General features: G+C 31.7%; 1 protein-coding gene across 1 annotated transcript in view; it reads right to left on the reverse strand.

Annotated features, from left to right (window-relative positions):
- Positions 1-21,826, reverse strand: part of LOC126880492 (enhancer of mRNA-decapping protein 3) — a 37,609-nt gene that overhangs the window by 13,579 nt on the left and 2,204 nt on the right. Inside the window, exons 2-4 of the mRNA XM_050644371.1 lie at positions 13,442-13,637; positions 9,771-10,033; positions 3,445-3,744 (exon numbers count right to left, since the gene is read on the reverse strand). Coding sequence (XP_050500328.1) covers positions 3,445-3,744; positions 9,771-10,033; positions 13,442-13,637 — 759 coding nt within the window. The remainder of the gene's footprint in view (positions 1-3,444; positions 3,745-9,770; positions 10,034-13,441; positions 13,638-21,826) is intronic.

Here is a 21,826-nt window from a genome sequence, read left to right on the forward strand (position 1 = left end):
GAAATGTCACTGATGAACTAGGGCCATCTACCGAAAAATAAAGTAAGTTATCAATCGAAGTGGCACAGAAAACGATAACACTGGTTAACACAATACTTGTTTCCTTAAATTTTTTTTTCTTGGGTATTTCTATGAAAAAATGGGACTATGAAAAAAATTCTTTAAGATTTCTAACAGCTTTACTTTTTGAAATATACAGTTTTATAATTTTGACAAAATAAATGCAAAAAATTAATATATAAGTCAACAAAATCTTTATTGAACACTATCAAATGATCTTTTATATGATTTTCTTGAATGAACAACTTCAGGTAGATCTCGTTTCAAATTCCAGCAGTAGTCTGCCATCATATCGTCGCCTTAATACTATAACTTGATAACTCGAAATTAGTAGTTTTGAGATAAACGAGTTTAAAGATTTTAAAGATATTTGTGCTGCTACCATGATGTTGGTAAATACGGAATTCACTCTGCGGCTCTAAAATACTGTTCCTTAACTTTTTGACAACTGATCTATTTAGGAATATGGTGTGAATGTGTTTTCCAATATGGAAAAAAACATGAAAAATTAAAGTTATCAACTTTTAGCACTACCATAATGTTAACATTTGGCAATGTCGCATGTTGTGCTAAGTCGCATATAAGTGAACTTTTTAACACAACTGATATTTTAAAGATTATTTTGTTGAAAATTAGCCCTCTGTTATGAGGGTTGCCAGATCTGCTAACAATTCTCGAATTCTTGCATTAAAATGAACCGAATAAACAGATAGCAATTATGTGGTAAGTTCAATGGTTTCAGAAAAACACGTGCTAAAACTAGATAACTCGAGTTATCTAGTTATAGCATTCAGTGTATGTCGTATTCACCATTATTTCGATTAAATAATAGCTTGATAACTTATCTTGTCAAGTTTTAGCACTGAATATTAGTGGAATTTTGGTTTTATCAACTTTCGTCAATCATAAATAAATACTTAACCCGTTTGAAGTGAGCTATCAAGTTTTTACACAATATGGAGGCAAATAAAATACATCTTGTTAACTAGTTATCTCAAAAACGTCAATTTTGGAGTTATCAAGTTATAGTACTAAGGCGACGATATGTGAGTCCCAACTTCCCTGATATCGCTCTTCCATTATCCGAAGATCCTGATGAAATCTTTCACCCTGCTCCTCACTAAAATCACCCAGATTTTTTGGAAATCGGTCCAAATGTGAGTGTAGGAAGTGGAGTTTTATGCTCATGTTGCACTTTAGCTCTTGCAAGTTCGATAGCATACACTCGACAAGCTCGACATAGTCGTCGGATTTCTTATTGCCTAAGAAATTACTCATAACCGAAACGAATTAATTCCAAGCTTTGGATTCGACTTCAGTCATTGATTCGACAAAATTAGGATCTTTCACGAGTTGTCTAATCTGTGGCCCATCAAAAATACCAGCTTTCAATTTTTCTGTACTTAATCCTGGAAACTTGCGTGAAAGAAAATTGAAACATTCGCCACTTTTGTCAAGCGCCTTCACAAACTGTTTCATTATGCCGAGTTTAATATGAAGTGGTGGAAGTATGATGCGGTCTCGGCTAACTAAAGGCACGTTTATAATATTTTTTGTACCAACTTTCAGCTCTTCCTGCTCTGGCCAAACTTTTTGTGACCAATGATGTTGTTTGTCACGACTGTCCCAGAGACACATGAAACAAGGGAACTTTGTGTACCCCCCTTGTTGACCTAAAAGGAAGTTAACCATTTTAAGATCAACACAAATGACCCATTTCTGTTCTTCATACTTAATTTTTTCCATAACCTTAGAAATATTTGCGTATGCTTCTTTTAAAATCGTCGAATGTGTAATAGGTATGGATCCGTATTTGTTACCGTTATGAAGTAAAACACACTTTAAACTTATTTTGCTGCTGTCTATGAAAAGACGCCAATCACTAGGTTGGTACTTTTTTAAACCTATCTGTTGCAAATTACCACCAACATCATTACAAAAAACTAAATGCTTCTCTTCAGAAAAATACGGCAACAGATTTTTTTCTCGGGTACGATAAAATGTAATTTTGGTTTCCGGAGTAAGCAAATTCTTTTCTTTTAAACGAGATGCTAAAATTTCAGAAGCTTCTTTCGGTAAGTTCAGATCTCTTATTAAGTCATTTAGTTCTTTCTGATTAAATCGTTGAGGCTCTGAAAGGCTACATTTGTAGTCTGGATCAGAGTCTTCACTTGATGTATTTCGTTCGGTTTCACAGAGATTTGGATCATCAGAAGATTTAGATGTGCTGGGTTGTACTTCTCGTGATTTTAATTGAGGTCGTTGAGCAGAAGGTAAGTTAGGAATTCCATTTATTTTCACAACGCAGAAGTAGCAGTCGTCATGATGGTTTCGAGGTTCTCGCCAAATCATGGGTGTTACGAACATTATTGCATCTCTTTTTCCATTGGACCACAACCGTAGACATACCACACATTTTTGGCACACAATATGAGGAGCCCATGGCTTGTCTTGATTACACAATTTTATATTAAAATATTGATGGTACGCAGTTTTCACAAAGTCCGATATAGGTTTTCGATATTGTTTAAATATATATTCACCACAAATATAGCAAAAACAGTCTGGATTAAGCAGACAACATCTTCTAGAGGAAGCCATATTGTTGAAGTTTGCCGGGTACGGTAGTCGGAAAAACAAACACATGCACGACAAGACTATTACAAAATTAACAACAATAATGACGCCGGACTCTACGCACACTTTTTTGATACTAATAGTAACTAACAGTGTTGCCAATCCACGCTGTGCTGGTGACAAAAACGGTTGTGCGCATAGGCAACCCAAATAACATTTAAAATCTTAAACGAATATCTAAAACGACGACAAAATTTGTTTTAGTGACCAATAAATAACAAAAATCTAAGTAAAAATCATTAATGAGGGTAGTTAGCTATAACTTAAAAACAAAAGCTGTTAGAGAAAAATAATTTTGCCGTATTTAAAAAATCTGCGCCAATTTGAGATAGAAACATAAAAAAAATCACAGGAAACACACAATTTTGTTTCTTTTGTTGACCAGTGTAATAAATATCGTTCCCATACCATCAGATTGACAACAGGTGGAATACTTTCTTTGGTTACAACCTGCATTTTCGTGTTGCAAAGAAATTGAAAATGTTTATACATTTTAATTCATCTACTCTTTTGTTCAGTACTAAGGAATCTTTCTTGTTGGAACTTTTACCACGCTGAGCAGATGGGACGTGAATTATTTAAAATTCCCTCTTAATTTCCTCGGCATCCTGCATGATTTATAATTTTTGAAAATCTCGGGAGGTTGAAATATAATTTTTGAAAATCTGTGCTACTTCGATTGATAACTTATTTTGAACTAGATGACTTTATCTGTACAAATAAATTCTTAATATAAATGTTACTTACTTGTGAGGTCCACATAAAACAACAACCGTAGGCCATTGGTGTGTATTATGTGGATTCAGTCTATGTCCCCCTCCACACAACTGAATGGAGATCTCCGCAGCTGCTCTTCCTATAAGGTCTATTCTCTTTTCCCACGTAAGACCAACTCTTTCGGCCACTTCCCACAATCTTTTCCTCAATGCTCTAGAAATGCTGGGTATTATTAGGCCGTCATCTGTTACATATTCACAAAAATCTTGTTTTGGAACGGTTATTTGCCGATACGAAGTTGGAATCGTTGAGATTATATTTTCATCATGCCTGGAAAATTTAAAATTGTGAATTAATATAGTTATTTTCCTAACAAGTGCAGAAAGTCATTCTTTTCCGCACGCGACTGCAGTTTGCCGAACGACTGTCTTAGCATTGTTTAAAAAAGACGTGACTATTTAAAAATTCTTGTATTGTGTGTAGTACAGCCTATTAATCACTTCCGTTCTGTAATGTAATCGTGCTTCAGATTGTGTTTGCTTTGTCTACGTAATGGTAACAAAACGTAAAAATGTTGCAGTGACAATGGAAAAGAAACTAGAAACATTAGGTAGGATTGATAAAGACGAATCTTTAAAATAAATGTATTGCAGCATCATAATATGATATTATGCTACCATAGGTCTGGATCCCGCGTATGAAAAAAAAGTTGATTAATAGCAAGCTAAAAATTTATTAATAGCTTAAGGGTGTCTAGTCGGATAAACTTTGATATATGAGAACACTGGAACAGGGGCAGTTTTAATTGTGGAACAGGTCAAAAATTTGGAACGGTCAGAACACGAAAATGGCACATTTGTTTTGTCCGACAGAACAGACTTAAACTCTCCGAACAGAGATTAAACTCTCATGCAAAAATCAGACTGCTATTTATCACCTGTCATAATTCCTGTCATTTGACATATTCTACATGTTCCACTCATTAAAACGCCAATTTGGTGATAAATAGCAGTCTGATTTTTGCATGAGAGTTTAATCTCTGTTCGGAGAGTTTAAGTCTGTTCTGTCGGAAAAAATACATGTGCCGTTTTCGTGGTCTGACCGTTCCAAATTTTTAACCTGTTCCACAGTTAAAACTTCCCCTGTTCCAGTGTTCCCATATATTAATGTTTGTCCGACTAGACACCCTTAAGCTAATAACAAATTTTCAGCTTGCTATTTATCAATTTTTTTTTGTACGCAGGATCCAGACCTACCATATTATGGTGTCGGTACATCTCTACAGTATGACTGAGTTTTTTACCAAGAAATGAACAAAACTCTACACTCTATACAACTATACGTAATTTAGATGTGTACTGTGCATATGTGTTTCATGTTTTTGTAATTGTAATGGAGGTTATTTATTAATTTTTACTATATTCTCCGGCTAACCCGGATTTTCGATAACCCGGATCGGCCGCGGTCCCGATTAATCCGAGTTATCGAGGTTCCACTGTATCAATTGGTGAAATTAAACACACAGTTGTTATAAATATGTATTTGACGGTTGAAAGTCATCACTTTTATAATTTTTAAAACATTTGTCATTAATGTCACTGAATGTATTTTTTCGTAGCAACGAAGGGCATCTGACGTAATATGCTTAACGACGGGAGATGATAAAAAATTATCACCTTAATTTGCATGTCTGTAGCTTTCTATTGGTCAGAATCTCCTATGAATGAAATAATCGCGTTAATTTCATTAAAACAGGAACACAGTAAGATATATTTGAAATACATTAGTAAATAATATCTAAATATTAGTTTATTGCATGTATTATAATTACTTTAAGGCCTATTAACATATTAAATTAACACGCGTGCGGAAAAGTAAAAACCGCGTGCGGAAAAGTAACACGCGTGCGGAAAAGTGAAACTTTCTAAACTAAAATGCGTGCGCGAAAGTAGACATTTTTGCACGCTCGTAGAAAAATAAAATTACATTGTAGGCCATCAAAAAGGCATCTCCCGGTTATAAACACACATAAAAATGGTATAATAGTGGACAAGAAAATAAAGTCTTTTACTGTCAAGGAACAATATTTTTCTGTTAAAATAAAATTTGTTTATTACTGTTTGGAGGTATTTTAACACAATTTATTATATCGGTTTGTGTTTTTATTCGTAAAATAATATAGGTTATTGAATATGTATTTTAGAAAGGAACTACAACGTTAACGGGGTTTTATCGTTTCATATAGTCAATGAACCTCTACTACGAAAAAACCAGTGCTACCATTTAAAAGGGTGCGTTTTTGAGAAAGGGGTGAATTTTTTTATTGACTATTCGTGTATTGTTCCCGCGAATGCATATGTCTGCAAATTTTCATTCATTTGCATTGCAGAAAAGTCAATCAAATTAACGTCTAAAGATTTGATACAAATTATTGAAGTAAAGAAAAGCGTTCAAAAAATAAATTTCACACATACAGTATGGTGCAAATGAAAGGAATAAATTCGTAATGTCGCAAGTTGGCAACTTTAAGGAGAAATTCCGAAACAGGTCGCTTTTTATTTTTAAATTGTATATTTTTGGCATATGTATCATACTAGTGACGTCATCCATCTGGGCGTGATAACGTAATCGATAATTTTTTAAATGAGACTATATGTCGTGTGTTAGCTCATTTTAAAGGTTATTTAATTCCCTGTTCAGTAATATAAAAAATAACATAATTATTTATACAGGGTGGCAAAAAAAGTTTTTTTTAATTAAATTAATTGACAAAAAAGAATGTATCTAACTTATCTGTTTCTGGCAACAGTAAAATATATTTTAAATTAAATAAATTACATACATTCTTCTTTTTTTGTCAATTAATTTAATTAAAAAAAACTTTTTTTGCCACCCTATATAAATAATTGTTATTGTTTATATTACTGAACAGAGAATTAAATAACCTTTCAAATGAGCTAACACACGACTTATAGTCTCATTTTAAAAAATCATCGATTACGTCATCACGCCCAGATGGATGACGTCACTAGTATGATACATATGCCAAAAAATTACAATTTAAAAATAAAAAACGACCGGTTTCGGGATTTTTCCTTAAAGTTGCCAACTTGCGACATTACGAATTTATTCCTTTCATTTGCACCATACTGTATGTGTGAAATTTATTTTTTTTTATGTTGAACCCATCACCATCCCATGATAAAATTTTTATGTTATTAACAACAGTACTATGTATCTGTAGGAATATTATGAAAATTTTAAATTATGTACTTTTTGGAAAAAAAACTTAATCAAAACATATTTTTTTTGTTTGAGAAAAACTTGTTTATCGTAGCATCATGCCGTATGTATCACTGTAAAGAGCTATAAAAATGCTGCAAAGGGACACCTCTCCCAGCATTCTAGCTTAATCAGGTCAGCTTCTACAACCATTGCAATAAAGTATTATCGCGGTGTTTTGGACCTTTTTGGAAAACTTTACATAATCATATTTCGGAAACGGCTTGAGATAAAAATTTAAAATTTTGTATTTTTCTTCACCTAATCATCCACTATGAATACTCTAAATTTTAACAAAATCTAAATAGACCAGGAAAAAAATTAATTCAAAGTGTGTTGATTTGACCTGGAATAGCTCGACAGTGCTTTCAAGAAACTGGTAATGTAAGGGAAAGACACACTGGTCTAACAAGAGCAACTCAACCAGTACATGACAGCTTTGTTGGCCTTCAGGCATTAACATTAAGGAACTCCAATGTTACTGCCAGCCAGCTAAGAAGTGAGCTTCAAAATATTCATGGCATTAATGTCTCTGCTCAAACTGTCAGGAATAGGTTGCATAAGTAGTCCATTCATTAACGGTAAAATATTGCAAAACCTTTAAATTTTAAAGAACCTTGGATTGACATGAAATTTGGCATACACACAGCTAACAAGTCAAAGAAAAAAAGTGATATTGTGCCGATATGTGCTTTTGCCCTGGGGGTGGTTTTCACCCCCTCTTGGGGGTTAAAAAATATTCGTCTAAACAAAGTCAGGAAATGGGTAAACTGGCTAATTTAAAGTAACTTTTGTTCTATAGAGTTTTTTCACTAAGTCAATACTTTTCGAGTTATTTGGCAGTGAATATGTTCATTTTTTCAACAAAATAACCACGCTTTTAGACGGTTTTTCGCAAATAACTCAAATTGTAAGTATTTTGCCGAAAAAGCATTCTTAGCAAAAATATAGCCTATAAAAAATTTAAAAAAATAATGAATATATCACGTTTTTTTATTTAGTAGAAGCAGAGTTATAGCTAATGAAATATAGGTTCATATTCGTCAAATTCCAAGTGGAATACTTTAACGTGAAATAACCAAAAATGAAGCACATTTCGGGGAAAACTCATTGAAACTAATTTAAAGTGTTTAAAAAAAGCTTCATTTTTGTTTTATAAAAAAATTTCTAGCATCAAAATTAAACAAGTTACGCTCAAAATAAAGTTAGTCACTTTTGGTTTTGGTAAAAAAATCGAGAAAATCACCCCCTAATTAGTATCTTAAATGAACTTAATCGTAACGACTTCACAAGTTTCTTGACTCGTGTATATATTGTTTATATGATCTGTAAGTTTCATCGGTTCAAAGTCCTTATTATTGAAACGGTTGTAGTTAAAAGGGGTTGAACGAGTCACTGATCACGAATGTATGCAAATTTAGAAACACCAAATCTTGATCAATTTTTGTCTAACAGAAAAACAAAAAAATACATGATATTCAGAAAAGCAAATCTGACTTTTTTTGTATTTCGAGACTTTTGGTATCTCTAACAATTTTTAAGTTATTTTGAAAAAAAGCATATTTTTCAAAATTTAAATTTTTAAAAATTTTACTTTGAAACCAAATTTTTTCAAAAATAAACACTTTGAATCGATGAAACTTACAGATCATATAAACACAATATAAGTAAAATAATTTATGGAGCGGCAACGATTAATTTCATTTAAGTTGCTAATTAGGGGGTGGTCTTCCCGATTTTTTTTTGCAAAAACAAAAGGGACCAACTTTATTTTGAGCGTAACTTGCTTAAATTTAATGCTAGAAACTTTTCGTAAAAACAGAAATAAAGCTTTTTTTAAACACTTTAAAAAAGTTAAAATGGGTTTTCCCCAAAAAGTGCTTAATTTTTTGGATATTTCACGTCGAAATATTCTATTTGAAATTTGGTGAATATGAATCTATATTTCATTGGCTATAACTCTGGTTCTACGAGATCCAGAGACCTAACGCGTACACCATTTTTTTTTACTTTTTTATAGGCTATATTTTTGCTAAGAACGGTTTTTTCGACAAAATACTTACTTGTTGAGTTATTTGCGAAAAACCGTCTAAAAATGTGGTTATTTTGTTGAAAAATGAACATATTCACTCGCAAATAACTCGAAAAGTGTTGACTTGGCGAAAAAGCTCTATAGAACAAAAGTTACTTAAAATTAGTCAGTTTACCCATTTCCGGAGTTGTTTTGGACATATATTTTTTCACCCCCAACAGGGGGTGAAAGTCACCCCCAGGGCAAAAGTACACGTCGGCACAATATCACTTTTTTTCTTTGACATGTAAGCTATGCGTATGCCAAATTTCATGTCAATCCAAGCGGTTCATTAAAATTTAGAGCAAAAACCGTGAAAAAATGGACTAAAGGGTAATCTTCACATTAGACGTCCTAGAGTTCCAGTATTATCCCGTGCGAATTGCACAGGGAGATTAGAACGGCCGGAAGAACATCAAATTTGGTAAGAATGGGAATGGGCAAACATTATTTTCACCTATGAATCCAGATTTGGTTTACGACCCAATTCGCGAAGATCGAGGGTGGCGAACACCTGGCAAGACCAAAAACTGTTTTAAATTACAATAAAACTTTAGATTTAATGCAGAAAATCGTTGAAGATCCTCATACATCCTCATGCAGAGCGGCATAAATACATGATGTAGGTCATTCTTCAGAATTGCATGTATTACATAAGATTTCATTAAAACATTTCAATAAGCTACAATATTCAGGGTGTTGTATTTAAAAAACCGAAGTGACTAATGATATCAGAAAATGGTAAATTTGTTAAGTCGAAGTGAAACTTGAATATGTCTTTCTCCTATGTCCTATACAATGACATATTGAAACGCTAAAGAAACTAAGATGTCAAACTCGTTCATAGATTCATGCTGATTGTTGATTCCTAACATTTTTTGTTTCAACATTTGGCACATTAAAATGTGCATAGGAGAATATGTGTGGAAAAACCAATCTATGCATCACTGTATAATCATCTCAATAATTATGATTAAAAATGCATATCATTACATATACATACCTGTACTTAGTAGGTTTTCTAGCATCAATATGTTTTACCACATCTGGTTTTTGGGCGTTAATTTCATCCCAAATAGCTTGTTTATTGAACAGTGCCAAATTTTTCTCAAAATCAAAGTCTTTGCCGATGTTGCTCTGCTCCATAGGAGAGCCAAAGCACTCTTCATCCCTCCATCCCTTTGTCCACTTTCTATTGTTCTTTTCTTTTTTATTAGGAGTACTGTTTTTAAAAGAATTATTCACTGCTTCTTGAGTTTGTTTTATCTATTGAACATAACAGAAAAAATACTACAATATACTAAGTTAGAACATTTTTGAGTATAAAATCAAGATGAGGAAAAAATCTGTTACCATAATAATGCAATTATCAAATTTAGCCTTTACATAATAATGTTTATTCAATATCCTTTTGTTTATATTCTGTTGGAGACAGTATTTTGACTCCTTTGGAACCAGTTCAGTACATAATTCCAGTATGTACAGAATTGCTCCCATTTTAGGGTAGTTTGTAATAATAAGAAACATCAATTCTTTAAAAAAGACTATATTTTCAATCAGCAATAACACTGAACAACATGATTTTTGTACCACAGTTCAACCTATTATTTTGAAATTACTATTATGTTTCTAATAAAATTCCGCCATTGCCAGTATCAAGCCCAGATCACAAAAAAATAGTCTAGGAAATGAAGCATTTTGGCTCGCAATTTTTTCGTCCGGCATGGATTTACTTGAAATTTTCAAAGATAGTAGGGAATAGTCCAAGGATAATTTTCTATATCATGCCGCTGTACGCTAAAACATTGGAGGTGGTTGCCACCCCATCTCGGGGGTGGAAATATTTTATTAAATTTTAATCATGTAAATCGATGTAAAACGAAATTCTAAGAAAAAAATGTTTTTTACATATTTTTCGTAAAACTAATATTTTTCGAGTTATTCGAGGTTGAGAGTAACAGTTTTTCGACGAAAAAATCCACTTTTTTAGAGAGTTTTTTGAGAATAACTCGAAAAATATGCATTTAATCAAAAAAACTGTATATATCGAAATTGTGTATTTTAGTAACACAAACCCAATTCTTTTTCTATAATATTTTTACGACCAATACAAACTGAGATACGGCATGTTCAAGGTTAGCTTTTTTCGTCAAATGAATAATTTGAAATATTCAAAGCCACATAACGGGAAAACTTTGCATTTTTAGAGGAAAACTTAGATAATCTTTTTTCAAGGATACAATTAGACATTTCAAAAGACAAAAAGTTTCTAGCATAAAAATTGAGTGACTTATGATCAAAAAAAGGTCGGTACCTGCTTTTCTTTATGAAAAAATCAGTGAAAACTACCCCCAACTACCCTCATAATTAAAAATTGGTCTCCACCTTTCTATAATTCCTTTTATATTTATATTATCAATACACCCAAGAGGTTTGACCTATTTAAAAGGCCTAATTTTAGAAAAATTGGAGTTTAAAGAAAAATTTATTTTTTGCAATTTCGTATTTTTCACCATTTTCTTCAAAATATCTCCGAAAATACTAGAGATACGAAAAAAATGATAGACTACTAAATTGTAGTTTTTTTCATAACTAAAATTTTCTTGTGCATAGATTTTTATTACAGTGAATAGTTGGCGAGATATAGCTGTTTAAAACCTCTATTTTCGAGCAAACACCCCCTTATCGAGCCCTTTAAACCCACCCCAATTAAAAACTAAGGGATCTTACGGAATTTAATTTATATAGTCTTATAGCTCTTCAAAAATCCTACAAAATCACAATTTTCAATGTATATAATACCACAGAACTAGTTCGTATACTGGAAGATGACTAAAAAACTATTTGTATTTGTATATGTACATATTTGTAAATTCGTATTTTTGTGTAAATAAATGTTTTTGTAATTCTTTAGTTCCACTTTTTTTTCTGTATAGATCTATTAAATTATCTACTTATAAAAATTGCAATGTTATTAAGGGAGGTTTTTAAGGGTTGAACTATGATATTATATCCGTTAGCATAAAACAATCATTATTTAACCAATCAAAACCAAATTTTACCCATATTAAAGAGAACAATGTTTGTATATAATTTTTGACAATAAGGGGTAGTTTACACCCCTAAAAATAATCAACGCCCTTAAGCATGATATAGAATATGAAGTACAGGGTGAGATGATCCTAATCTCAAATTTTTATGTAAATCGATGCAAGCCGAAATTATTCTTTTAGGATAAGTCAATTTTTTATATATAGCTCCAACAAGGGTGGTTGTAAGGGTTGAAATATTATGATATTATATCTTAAAGCATAAAACAATCATTATGTAACTAATAAGAACCAAATGTTGACAATATTAAAGTTTAAAATGTTATTTTATAATTTTTTACAATTAGGGGTAGTTTTCACCCTTACAAAACCAAAAGCGTACAACGGCTCTGTATAGAAAATGAACTAGAGGGTGAAATAAGCCTAATCCTAAATTTTTGTACAAATCGATGATGGACGAAAAAATTGCGAGGTTTTGCCATTTCTTCAGTTTCATTTCCTCGACTAAAAAGAGAATAAACAGTTAGTGAATGGCTCTTGGTAGCAGTAGCTATACTGAAGTTTCTAGTGTCTTAAATCTGGATCCCATTGACTAATATATATAGTAACCTTAAGATAAAAGTCTCTAGTCAGTGAGCTAGACAAATATTAAATGTATGTAACAACAATTAAATGAAATGCATGGAAAAGACTGAGGGAGACCTATATCCAGCAGTGGATAGTACAGGGTTGAATGATGATGATGATGATGTAACAACTCCGCAAGAAATTAGATACCAGCACTATAGGAAAAAGGTATCATATTATAATAATCTATAGTTGCGATGCTAAAGATCACTAAATGACTTAATAGTAAATAAAAAATAACACTGTATCATCCAATAGGGAACTTGCACATTTTTTTACTACACAATAATGTTCAGTTTTGTTTAAAAATGAGATTTCCAAAATTTCACGCCTCAAAACTCATAATAACTTAGAAGTACAAATTTAAAATCTTCTGTGTATTTAAACCATTTCAAACGACCCAAAAAGTGCGTGAACACTTGTGACGTCACATCATTATATTTTATAATGACATTTATCGTATGTCATTGTATTAATATATATGTCAACAAAACCACTCAAATATTAGTCAGAAATAGCAACTATCAAAATATTTATAAAACTGAGTGTCACAACGAATGCCAAACCTAATGAATTAATGGCGAGGACCTCAAATACTATAATGATATGACGTCACGACTAATGAGGGCGTGTTTTGGGCTGCCGTGATAGGGGCCAAACGAAACACAAAAAAACTTGTTTTTCTTTGATATGTTTTAAATTATGTTCTGTTGTGATTTATAGCATTTTTTCTAATTTAAAATTTTATGCAAGTTCCCTATTAATTTATTGTGCGATAAAATCCCCTAATGATGATCTGGTTTGATGGTCAGAATTGCGTGTGACATCGTCACAGATCATTATTATGGAGTTGTTACCCTTCAGAACTCATAACTATTGATTATTGAAGCACTTTCCAATACTTAACTCCAAATCACTAAAATTCAGACTTGTTACTCTTTGGAACTGGTGTATTGATATTCATATTGCACTCAACCTTACTCTAAGTCATAATTACCTCAATATCTATCGGTTTTGACCTATTATGTAAACTACTGCTTGCTGCAAATTTATTCGCAGAACTATGAGGTTCTGAGGTACTGTGTGTCCTTCCAGCTCTTTTGGCAATAGGTTTTGCTATAGTAATTGTGCTGCGTTCATCCAAATTATCCTTTTGTTTTTCAATTAATTTTAGATCTAATATACTGTCTGCCCTACAATTATCAAAATATTGTGTTAAAACAGCTCATGATGCAATTCATAGAAGTTAAAAATACAAATACAAAATACCAGTTTTGATGTAAGGGTTTCTTTTAGACAGCTAAGATTATCCCTTTCCTACGCATGACTCGAAAGACGTCATTCACTTGAGGCTGATGACACACTAAAGTAAGTTATGGCGTCGAAAGACGTCATTCGCCCTTGAGTCAAAAAGCGAATGATGTCTTTCGACGTCATCTGCAGCAAAAGGGTTAACTCTACATATTGTGTTTCGTAGACAAGCAGGTGGTCATGGCTCAAGATAAGGAAGAAATCAATTACATGGTAAGAAAGCTAAATAGTGCAGCCGATATGTGAAACAATTGTGCATTTAATGATAGAAGCATACAATTTGAACCACATATGCTACACATATAAAGGTTCAAATTTAGATACGAGGCCATCTCAGGTTTTGCCTTTTACAAAAATTGCGGGCATTCAAAATGGCGACTATACATATGTGACTAATAGCACGATAACTTTTGAACGAGACGTCAGATTTGAACCAAATTTGGTATATAGGTTCTTTTTTTGATGTATAAGATCGACGTCTTGAACCAGAGAATCGGTTTACCAGAAGGTGTGTTTTTCCTGGTTTTTATGTAAAAATATGTTGTTTTGTTCAATTCTTTCACCCTGAAGGTACGTATTAATTTTTCAAAAAGTAAATACCGCCATTGAAAAGAGCGTAAAAATCTTTTTAAGGAAATATTTTAAACTTTTTAGTTATGTTAATTACCATTTAATAAATGCATAACGTATCTTCACATGTACCTATGTGCGACAAATTCGCGGAAATATAAGAATTGTTGTGCATTTAATGGTATAAGCATATAATTTGGACCACATATACTACAATATAAAGGTTCAAATTTGGATATGAGGCCATCTCAGTTTTTGTTCCTTTTACAAAAATGGCGGGCATTCAAAATGGCGACTATACATATGTGACTAATAGCACGATAACTTTTGAATGAGACGTCAGATTTCAACCAAATTTGGTATATACGTTCTTTTTTTGATGAACAAGATCGAGGTCTTGAACCGGAAGAATCGGTTTACCAAAAGTTGTGTTTTTTCTGCTTTTTTATGTAAAAATATGTTGTTACTTTTTCAATTCTTTCACACTGTATATATAAATTTTTCAAAAAGTAATACCGCCATTGAAAAGAGTGTAAAAATATTTTTTAGGAAATATTTTGAACTTTTTTGTTATGTTAATGACCATTTAATAAATAGTGATGTAAAATTGTCGGGAAGATTCAAACCCCGGAAAGTTTCCGGGAATATTGGAAATTTTCGGAAACTTATGGAAATATTGCATTTTTATTAAAATTATGAAAGATTTTTTAATGAGCTTTAAAAGATGTCCCTTAAGTTCTCTCAAAAAACTGCACCACATTTGAGTTATTTGAGATTGAAGGTTCTCCATTTTCAAGCTATTCATTAAAAATGGTTATAAAATGTGAGTTTTCTCAATGAAAAATGCATAGTTTCAATAGCGAATAACTTGGAAAGTGTCAATTTTGCAAAAACATTTTATAGAACAAAATTTACTCAGAAATGGTCACTCTATCGATTTCCACAGTTATTTTCATTAAAATATTTTCATCCCCTAAATGGGGTTGTTTTCCCCTCCAGGGCAAAAGCGCAGTTCGGCATAGGGCAGATTTTGAAGAAGAGTATCAACAGAGTTTAAACCCAAATTTTCATTAAAATTGGTGTTGGTTCTCAAAATTCCACGGTTCAACAGATTTTTACTGCTGATGAATGGTCTAATACCAAACAATAGTATGAAGTATCATGATATATGCAGCAGTAATTTGGATCATAAACAAAAAAAAAACCAAGGGAGCATTCTGGTGACAAAAATGGAATACTGGAGAAGATGCTGTGGCCTGACCAGATATACAGGATATCAAATGAAGAGATAATGAAAAGCATGAAAGGAAAAACGATGAAAGAACACCAGTATAAAGATGGAAGAAGACTAAAATGGTACGGCTACATATATAGAGCAGGCAATGGAAAAATGACGCTCTGAGATGCAAAGTGGCCTAACCCACAAATTTACCCAAACACGCTTATTACATTAAAGTTATCCCTTTTTGTAAAAAATTGTAAGATTCTCCATATTCTAATTAACTCCGGAAAAAATATAATCAGAGTTCTATATTGTTCTGTAAAAAGTTACAATATAACCTCTAACATACAGTCCTAATATCTTCCTACTGTCCTAATCTCTAAACTTTATAATACTGGTTTACATGGAAGATTATTAGGCTGGATGGAGAGCTATCTCACAGATAGAACTCAAGTTGTAAAAATTAACCAATTTTTGTCATCTACTATTAATGTAACCTCTGGTGTTCCACAGGGTGGACATTTATCTCCTTTGCTTTTTAATTGTTTTGTAAATTATATAAAAAATTGTTTTTATCATAGTAATATTCTTCTCTATGCTGATGACCTAAAAATTTATAGTCATAAAAAATTCCAATGACTGTAGTTTATTACAGAATGGTTTAAGTAGATTATTGGATTGGTGTAACTTAAATGCTTTGAATTTGAACATAAATAAATGTAAGGTAATGCGATTTTTTAGAAACAAACATCTGATTTCATTTGAATACCATATTTGACCGAATATTTTGGAGGTAATCACAACATTTAAGGATCTTGGGGTAATTTTTGACCCTACAGTAAGCTTCAGGGACCACTTTTCTTACGTTTCTAATAGATCCATGAAACTTTTAGGTTTCATGAAACGTAGTCTCTCGGAATTTGATAATATTTATTGTCTCAAAAATATCTACTGTTCCCTTATTAGATCGGTTTTGGAATATGGTAGCAATATTTGGTCTCCCCATTATAACTGCTACAAAGATCTATTAGAATGAGTAGAAAGAAAGTTCTTAAGATTTATTGCTTTTAGATTGAGAATACTTGTAAATGAAATTGAATACATTGTTTTACAATCTTTACTTAAATTGCATACTCTTGAAGAAAGGCGAATATTGCTAGATGTAGCATTTATATATAAATTAATACGAGGAGGCATTGATGCTAGTGCTCTTTTGGAAAAGGTTTACTTCCGTACTCCCTGTAGAGACACCAGATCCCAAGATTTATTTTATTTAGAATTTCATAATCGAACTTATACTGTAAATAAACCCTTACAGAGAATGTGTAGAAATGCAAACAAATTTAATAGTAATGATTTTTTTCATTTATCACTAATCTGCCGTCCTAAGAAAGAAGGCAGTATCTCCACAAATGTAAGTTTCGAGATAATGCAGATTTTAATAAACGGGGCTGAGCCACCATTAAAAAATTTATGGAATTCAGAATTGTTTAACTGTGTTGTAGTTTTTTTTCATATTACCATTGGATAAGATTATTTTTTTACAAGATATTTGTATAAATTTTAATGAAAATGGCGCAATGGCAGTTACTGCTTTTAAACAAGGTATGTTATTAGACACTTGCTTAAAAGTAGTAAAAGTAGTCAAGCAGTTGCTAGATTAAAAAGCAGTATCTCCATTTTTTTCTGTAGGAGATACTGCTTTTTAGGCTTGTATAAGATACTTACTGCCTTTTAACTAAGTAATGCCTAACAACAAGTTGAGTTACTGCAATTTTAATAGTCTACCAGACCCAGGAATGAAGACTTACTGCTTTCTAACTTTGTTAGGCAAGTATATTAATAATTGTATAATAACCCATATAAAAGAGCAAACTCGAAAATTGTAAAAATTGGAGATGCTGCCTTCTTGCTTAGGATGGCAGTTATTAAGAATGAGATCGAAAATACCTTTTTATGTAATCACATTGTGCTTTAATAGTTTAGTTAAATTTAAGTTGATTTGTAAAAATGGCAAGTCCGTAAATAAACATTACATTACATTACAACATGAACAGTGTAATTCAAGTTTAAAAACCATTTTTTTCATTTGTTGCGTTTTGGGCTTAGGCCACTTTGCATCTCATAGCATCAAATAAGGTTGCAGAATGAAGTCCAAGAGTTACAAGAAGGAGAGGATGACCGAAAAGATCATGGAAAAATGAAGTCAATGAAGCCATGTGAAAGAAAGGATTGGAAGATAGAGACTGGGAAGATCTTGTAAAAATGGAAGTACTGGCTGACGGAAGGTAAACTGCACTAGCTGTAGACAACAAGTTGCACTGCTAACGAATCTGGGGAAGAAAGGGGGGGGGGCAAAATTATGACAAGTAAACATACCAAACTTAACAAATCCTTAGAGCTAGCTCAACGTCACTACATGTAATGTAGTGACGGATGTTTTATTTTATATGATTTTATATTTTATATATTTTATTTTACATGACATTTCAATATGGCCTCATAGATCAGAATTGTTGGATACATTCCTGAATATTATAAACAATCAAGAAGAGACAATAAAATTTACAATGGAAAAGGAATATAATAACACCCTGCCTTTCCTCGATGTTTTAGTCTTAAGAGGAAACAGTAGCGATCAACAGGTAGCGAAAACGCGTTCCAAGATTGCGGCTGTAATTTTGAATATTTTTTCGAGATATTTGGCACACGTATTCGTAATATAATAAAGAATGGCGGTATAGAGCCCAATTTTAAAAATATATTAATATGTGGAAATTACTTTGTAATTAAATACAATATTAAAAAAACGAGCATGTACCGCCATTAAGAAGAACAAAAAAATACACTTTCTTCAAATAAACTTTATTATCCGATGCCTAGATTTTGTGTCATTTTGGAACTACTAAAATTTTTTATTTCATTAGTATTTCCAAAATGACACAAAATCTAGCCATCGGATAAAAAAGTTTATTTGAAGAAAGTGTATTTTTTTGTTCTTCTTAATGGCGGTACAGGCTCGTTTTTTTAATATTGTATTTAATTACAGAGTAATTTCCACATATTAATATATTTTTCAAATTGGGCTCTGTACCGCCATTCTTTATTATATTAAGAATACGTGTGCCAAATATCTCGAAAAAATATTCAAAATTACAGCCGCAATCTTGGAACGCGTTTTGGCTACCTGTTGATTGCTACTGTATCACCTTAAAGAAGGATACTGGATATGAGACTCAAGTGTATAAAAAACCAACACATACAACAGATATCTCAATTACAAATCAAATCACAACATCAACGTTAAAAAGGGAATCATAAAATCCTTATATGATAGAGCCAAAATTACTTGTTCTAACGAAAATTCCTTTTTAGAAGAAAAACAATTCTTAACATCTGTTTTATTAAAAAATGATTATCCTTTATCGTTTATAAATAAGGAATTGTCAAGATTGGATCGAATGGAACAGAACAACATAGAACGGGATCCTACAACATTCACAAGAAATAATACGAGGAAAATATCAATACCATACATAAAAGGACTATCCGAGAAACTTAAAACAATAGGAAATAAATTCAACATTTCAACAACATTCAAAACAACCAACACATTGAGATCTATTCTATCTAAAACTAAACCTAACAATGAACAAGAAAGGACAAAGAATTGTATTTATAAAATACCTTGTGAATGCGAACAGTTTTATATAGGTGAAACATCAAGACCATTAAACGTTAGAATAAGTGAACATCAATCTTATATTAAAAATAGAGAATTTGATAGATCTCAAATATGTCAACACGCATGGGATAATGAACATAGAGTTCAGTGGAGAGATTCAAGTATAGTCCTGAAAGAAACAGATAGTAAAAAGAGAAAAATCAAAGAAGCGGCTCTAATTATGCTAAACGAAACCAATTGTGTCGCAAATTCCTCGGTGGAATGCAGTAGGATATGGATACCCATACTGAAAGAGGAAGTCAATAGAAAGAAAATACCACAATTAGTAAGTCAATAGTCGAGTTAGTACATATTTTATATTTTAGTATTACTTATATACCCATGTATTATTGATATTATTTATAATTTAAACAAAACTATAGTAAAGTCAGAATTTGGTATTAATTTTGAGAGTAAATTAAATGTAAGACCAAATACTTACGATGTCGGGATAGTATCACGAGGTTTTTCCTGGTTTTCCCTCGTGATTTACTATGAGATCTCTAACGCGAGAATTTTAATGTCACCGTTGCATGTGGTTGTCTTTTTAAAGGCAGATCACATGCTATGATTTTTTTGTGACGGATATTCTTGAGTTGGGGTTGATTTCATGTAATCGAATGAACTATCTTTCAGTAAAGTCGTCCCAGGAACGCAACTCATAAATATTGGCAATATCATTTTAAAGTCTTCTACTTTAAAATGTATCATATGTATCTGAATTGCCGATATAAATGAGTCAAATTAAATAAATTATTAGAAGAATTTTTTTACTAAGCAACAACATTTTTGTTTATATTAATAGTATTTTGTATTTTGACAACGGCACCCGATTTGGGCGTCGAAACGTTAATAAAAATCATTTTTTAATAATATTGTGGCTTATTTCCCATTCTAAATAGTTAAAATTGTAAAAATGCCACAAGAAAATAGCTTCAGAACAACATTAAGAAACCGGTATGGGCCTAGCGTGTGTCAAAATTTTAGGAAATTGGAAACCTTCTACGAGAAACTGGCACACTGTCAAAATTCTATCAAATTCTTAAAACGATGTAGAGATAACAACTTAATACCGAAGGGCTTGAGGTTACGGCCAGCATACTCAAGCAGAAGACTCCAAAATATTCTACATAGAGCCAGTTTGTCAATGATCCGGGAAAGGTTACAATTTCACAGGTCAAATTTATTTTTTATTGAACAAGACATCGTAAGTATTAAAGATTTGCTTTTCGGAATGATATCAAATTCTGATTTTGATCGAATTATTTTTAGTTTACACATAATTTATCAAAATTCATATCAGAAACAAAGAAATATACATTTAAATAAATTTAATATTCTTTTAGAACAAAATAGTATACATACTTTTGATAACCTAAATAGAAATAATGACATATTAGCGACAGTTGTCAATCTATCAAATAGACAGTTAAATGCAAGGGAGAATTTGGTATTGTCAAAGGGTTTAAACTATGCTGTTACTCATCCATCTATTCCAAAATTAGACATAATTAGTTCAGTGGAAAAAATATCACAGTGTTTACCAACTCATGAAAAAGAACAGTATAGGGTACTATGTAAACTTGAATTGGAAAAGACAAATCAAATTGAACAGAATATCAGTAAAGAGGAAATTAAAGCTTTAAAAACTTTAAAAAATGATGACTCCATAACGATCCTACCAGCGGATAAAGAAAATGCAACTGTAATAATGGATAAAATACAATACGAGGACAAAATTACAGATCTAATTACAAATGGACCTTATACCAAATTAACGAAGGATCCAACGAAAACACTGGAAAACAAAATCTATAGAACTTTATTCAAATTTAAAAATGATCTAACATACTATCAAAGAAAATTAATTACACCTCATTACAGTAAGTCACCACATTTTTATGGAGTACCGAAAATTCATAAAGCGAACATACCACTTAGACCCATTTGTAGTACCATCAGTTCTCCTTGTAGTGAACTATCAAAATTTTTATTAAACATTATAAAACCATTTGCTAATAATGATGACACATTTATAAAAAATACAAAACATTTTGTAAACAAATTATCAACTATTGAGTTTAATCCAAATAATATTTTAGTAAGTTTTGACATAAACAGTTTATTTACAAATGTGCCATTAGATAAAACTTTAAACATAATCAAAACGAAATTAGAGAATGATGATACATTGACAACTAGGACAAAACTAAATGTATCAGCTATAATGGAGTTATTGACATTATGTACTAATAATACCTATTTTCAACTAAATAATGAATTTTATAAACAAAATTTTGGTCTAGCAATGGGCTCCTCTTTATCTCCATTATTGGCTAATATATTTATGGAGGATTTCGAAACTAATATCATTTCTAAACAAAATTTAAAACCCACTGTATGGTGGAGATATGTAGATGATGTGTTTTCAATATGGCCTCATAGATCAGAATTGTTGGATACATTCCTGAATATTATAAACGATCAAGAAGAGACAATAAAATTTACAATGGAAAAGGAATATAATAACACCCTGCCTTTCCTCGATGTTTTAG

Source organism: Diabrotica virgifera, chromosome 2 (assembly GCF_917563875.1).
Source record: "Diabrotica virgifera virgifera chromosome 2, PGI_DIABVI_V3a".
Classification (NCBI taxonomy): Eukaryota; Metazoa; Arthropoda; class Insecta; order Coleoptera; family Chrysomelidae; genus Diabrotica; species Diabrotica virgifera.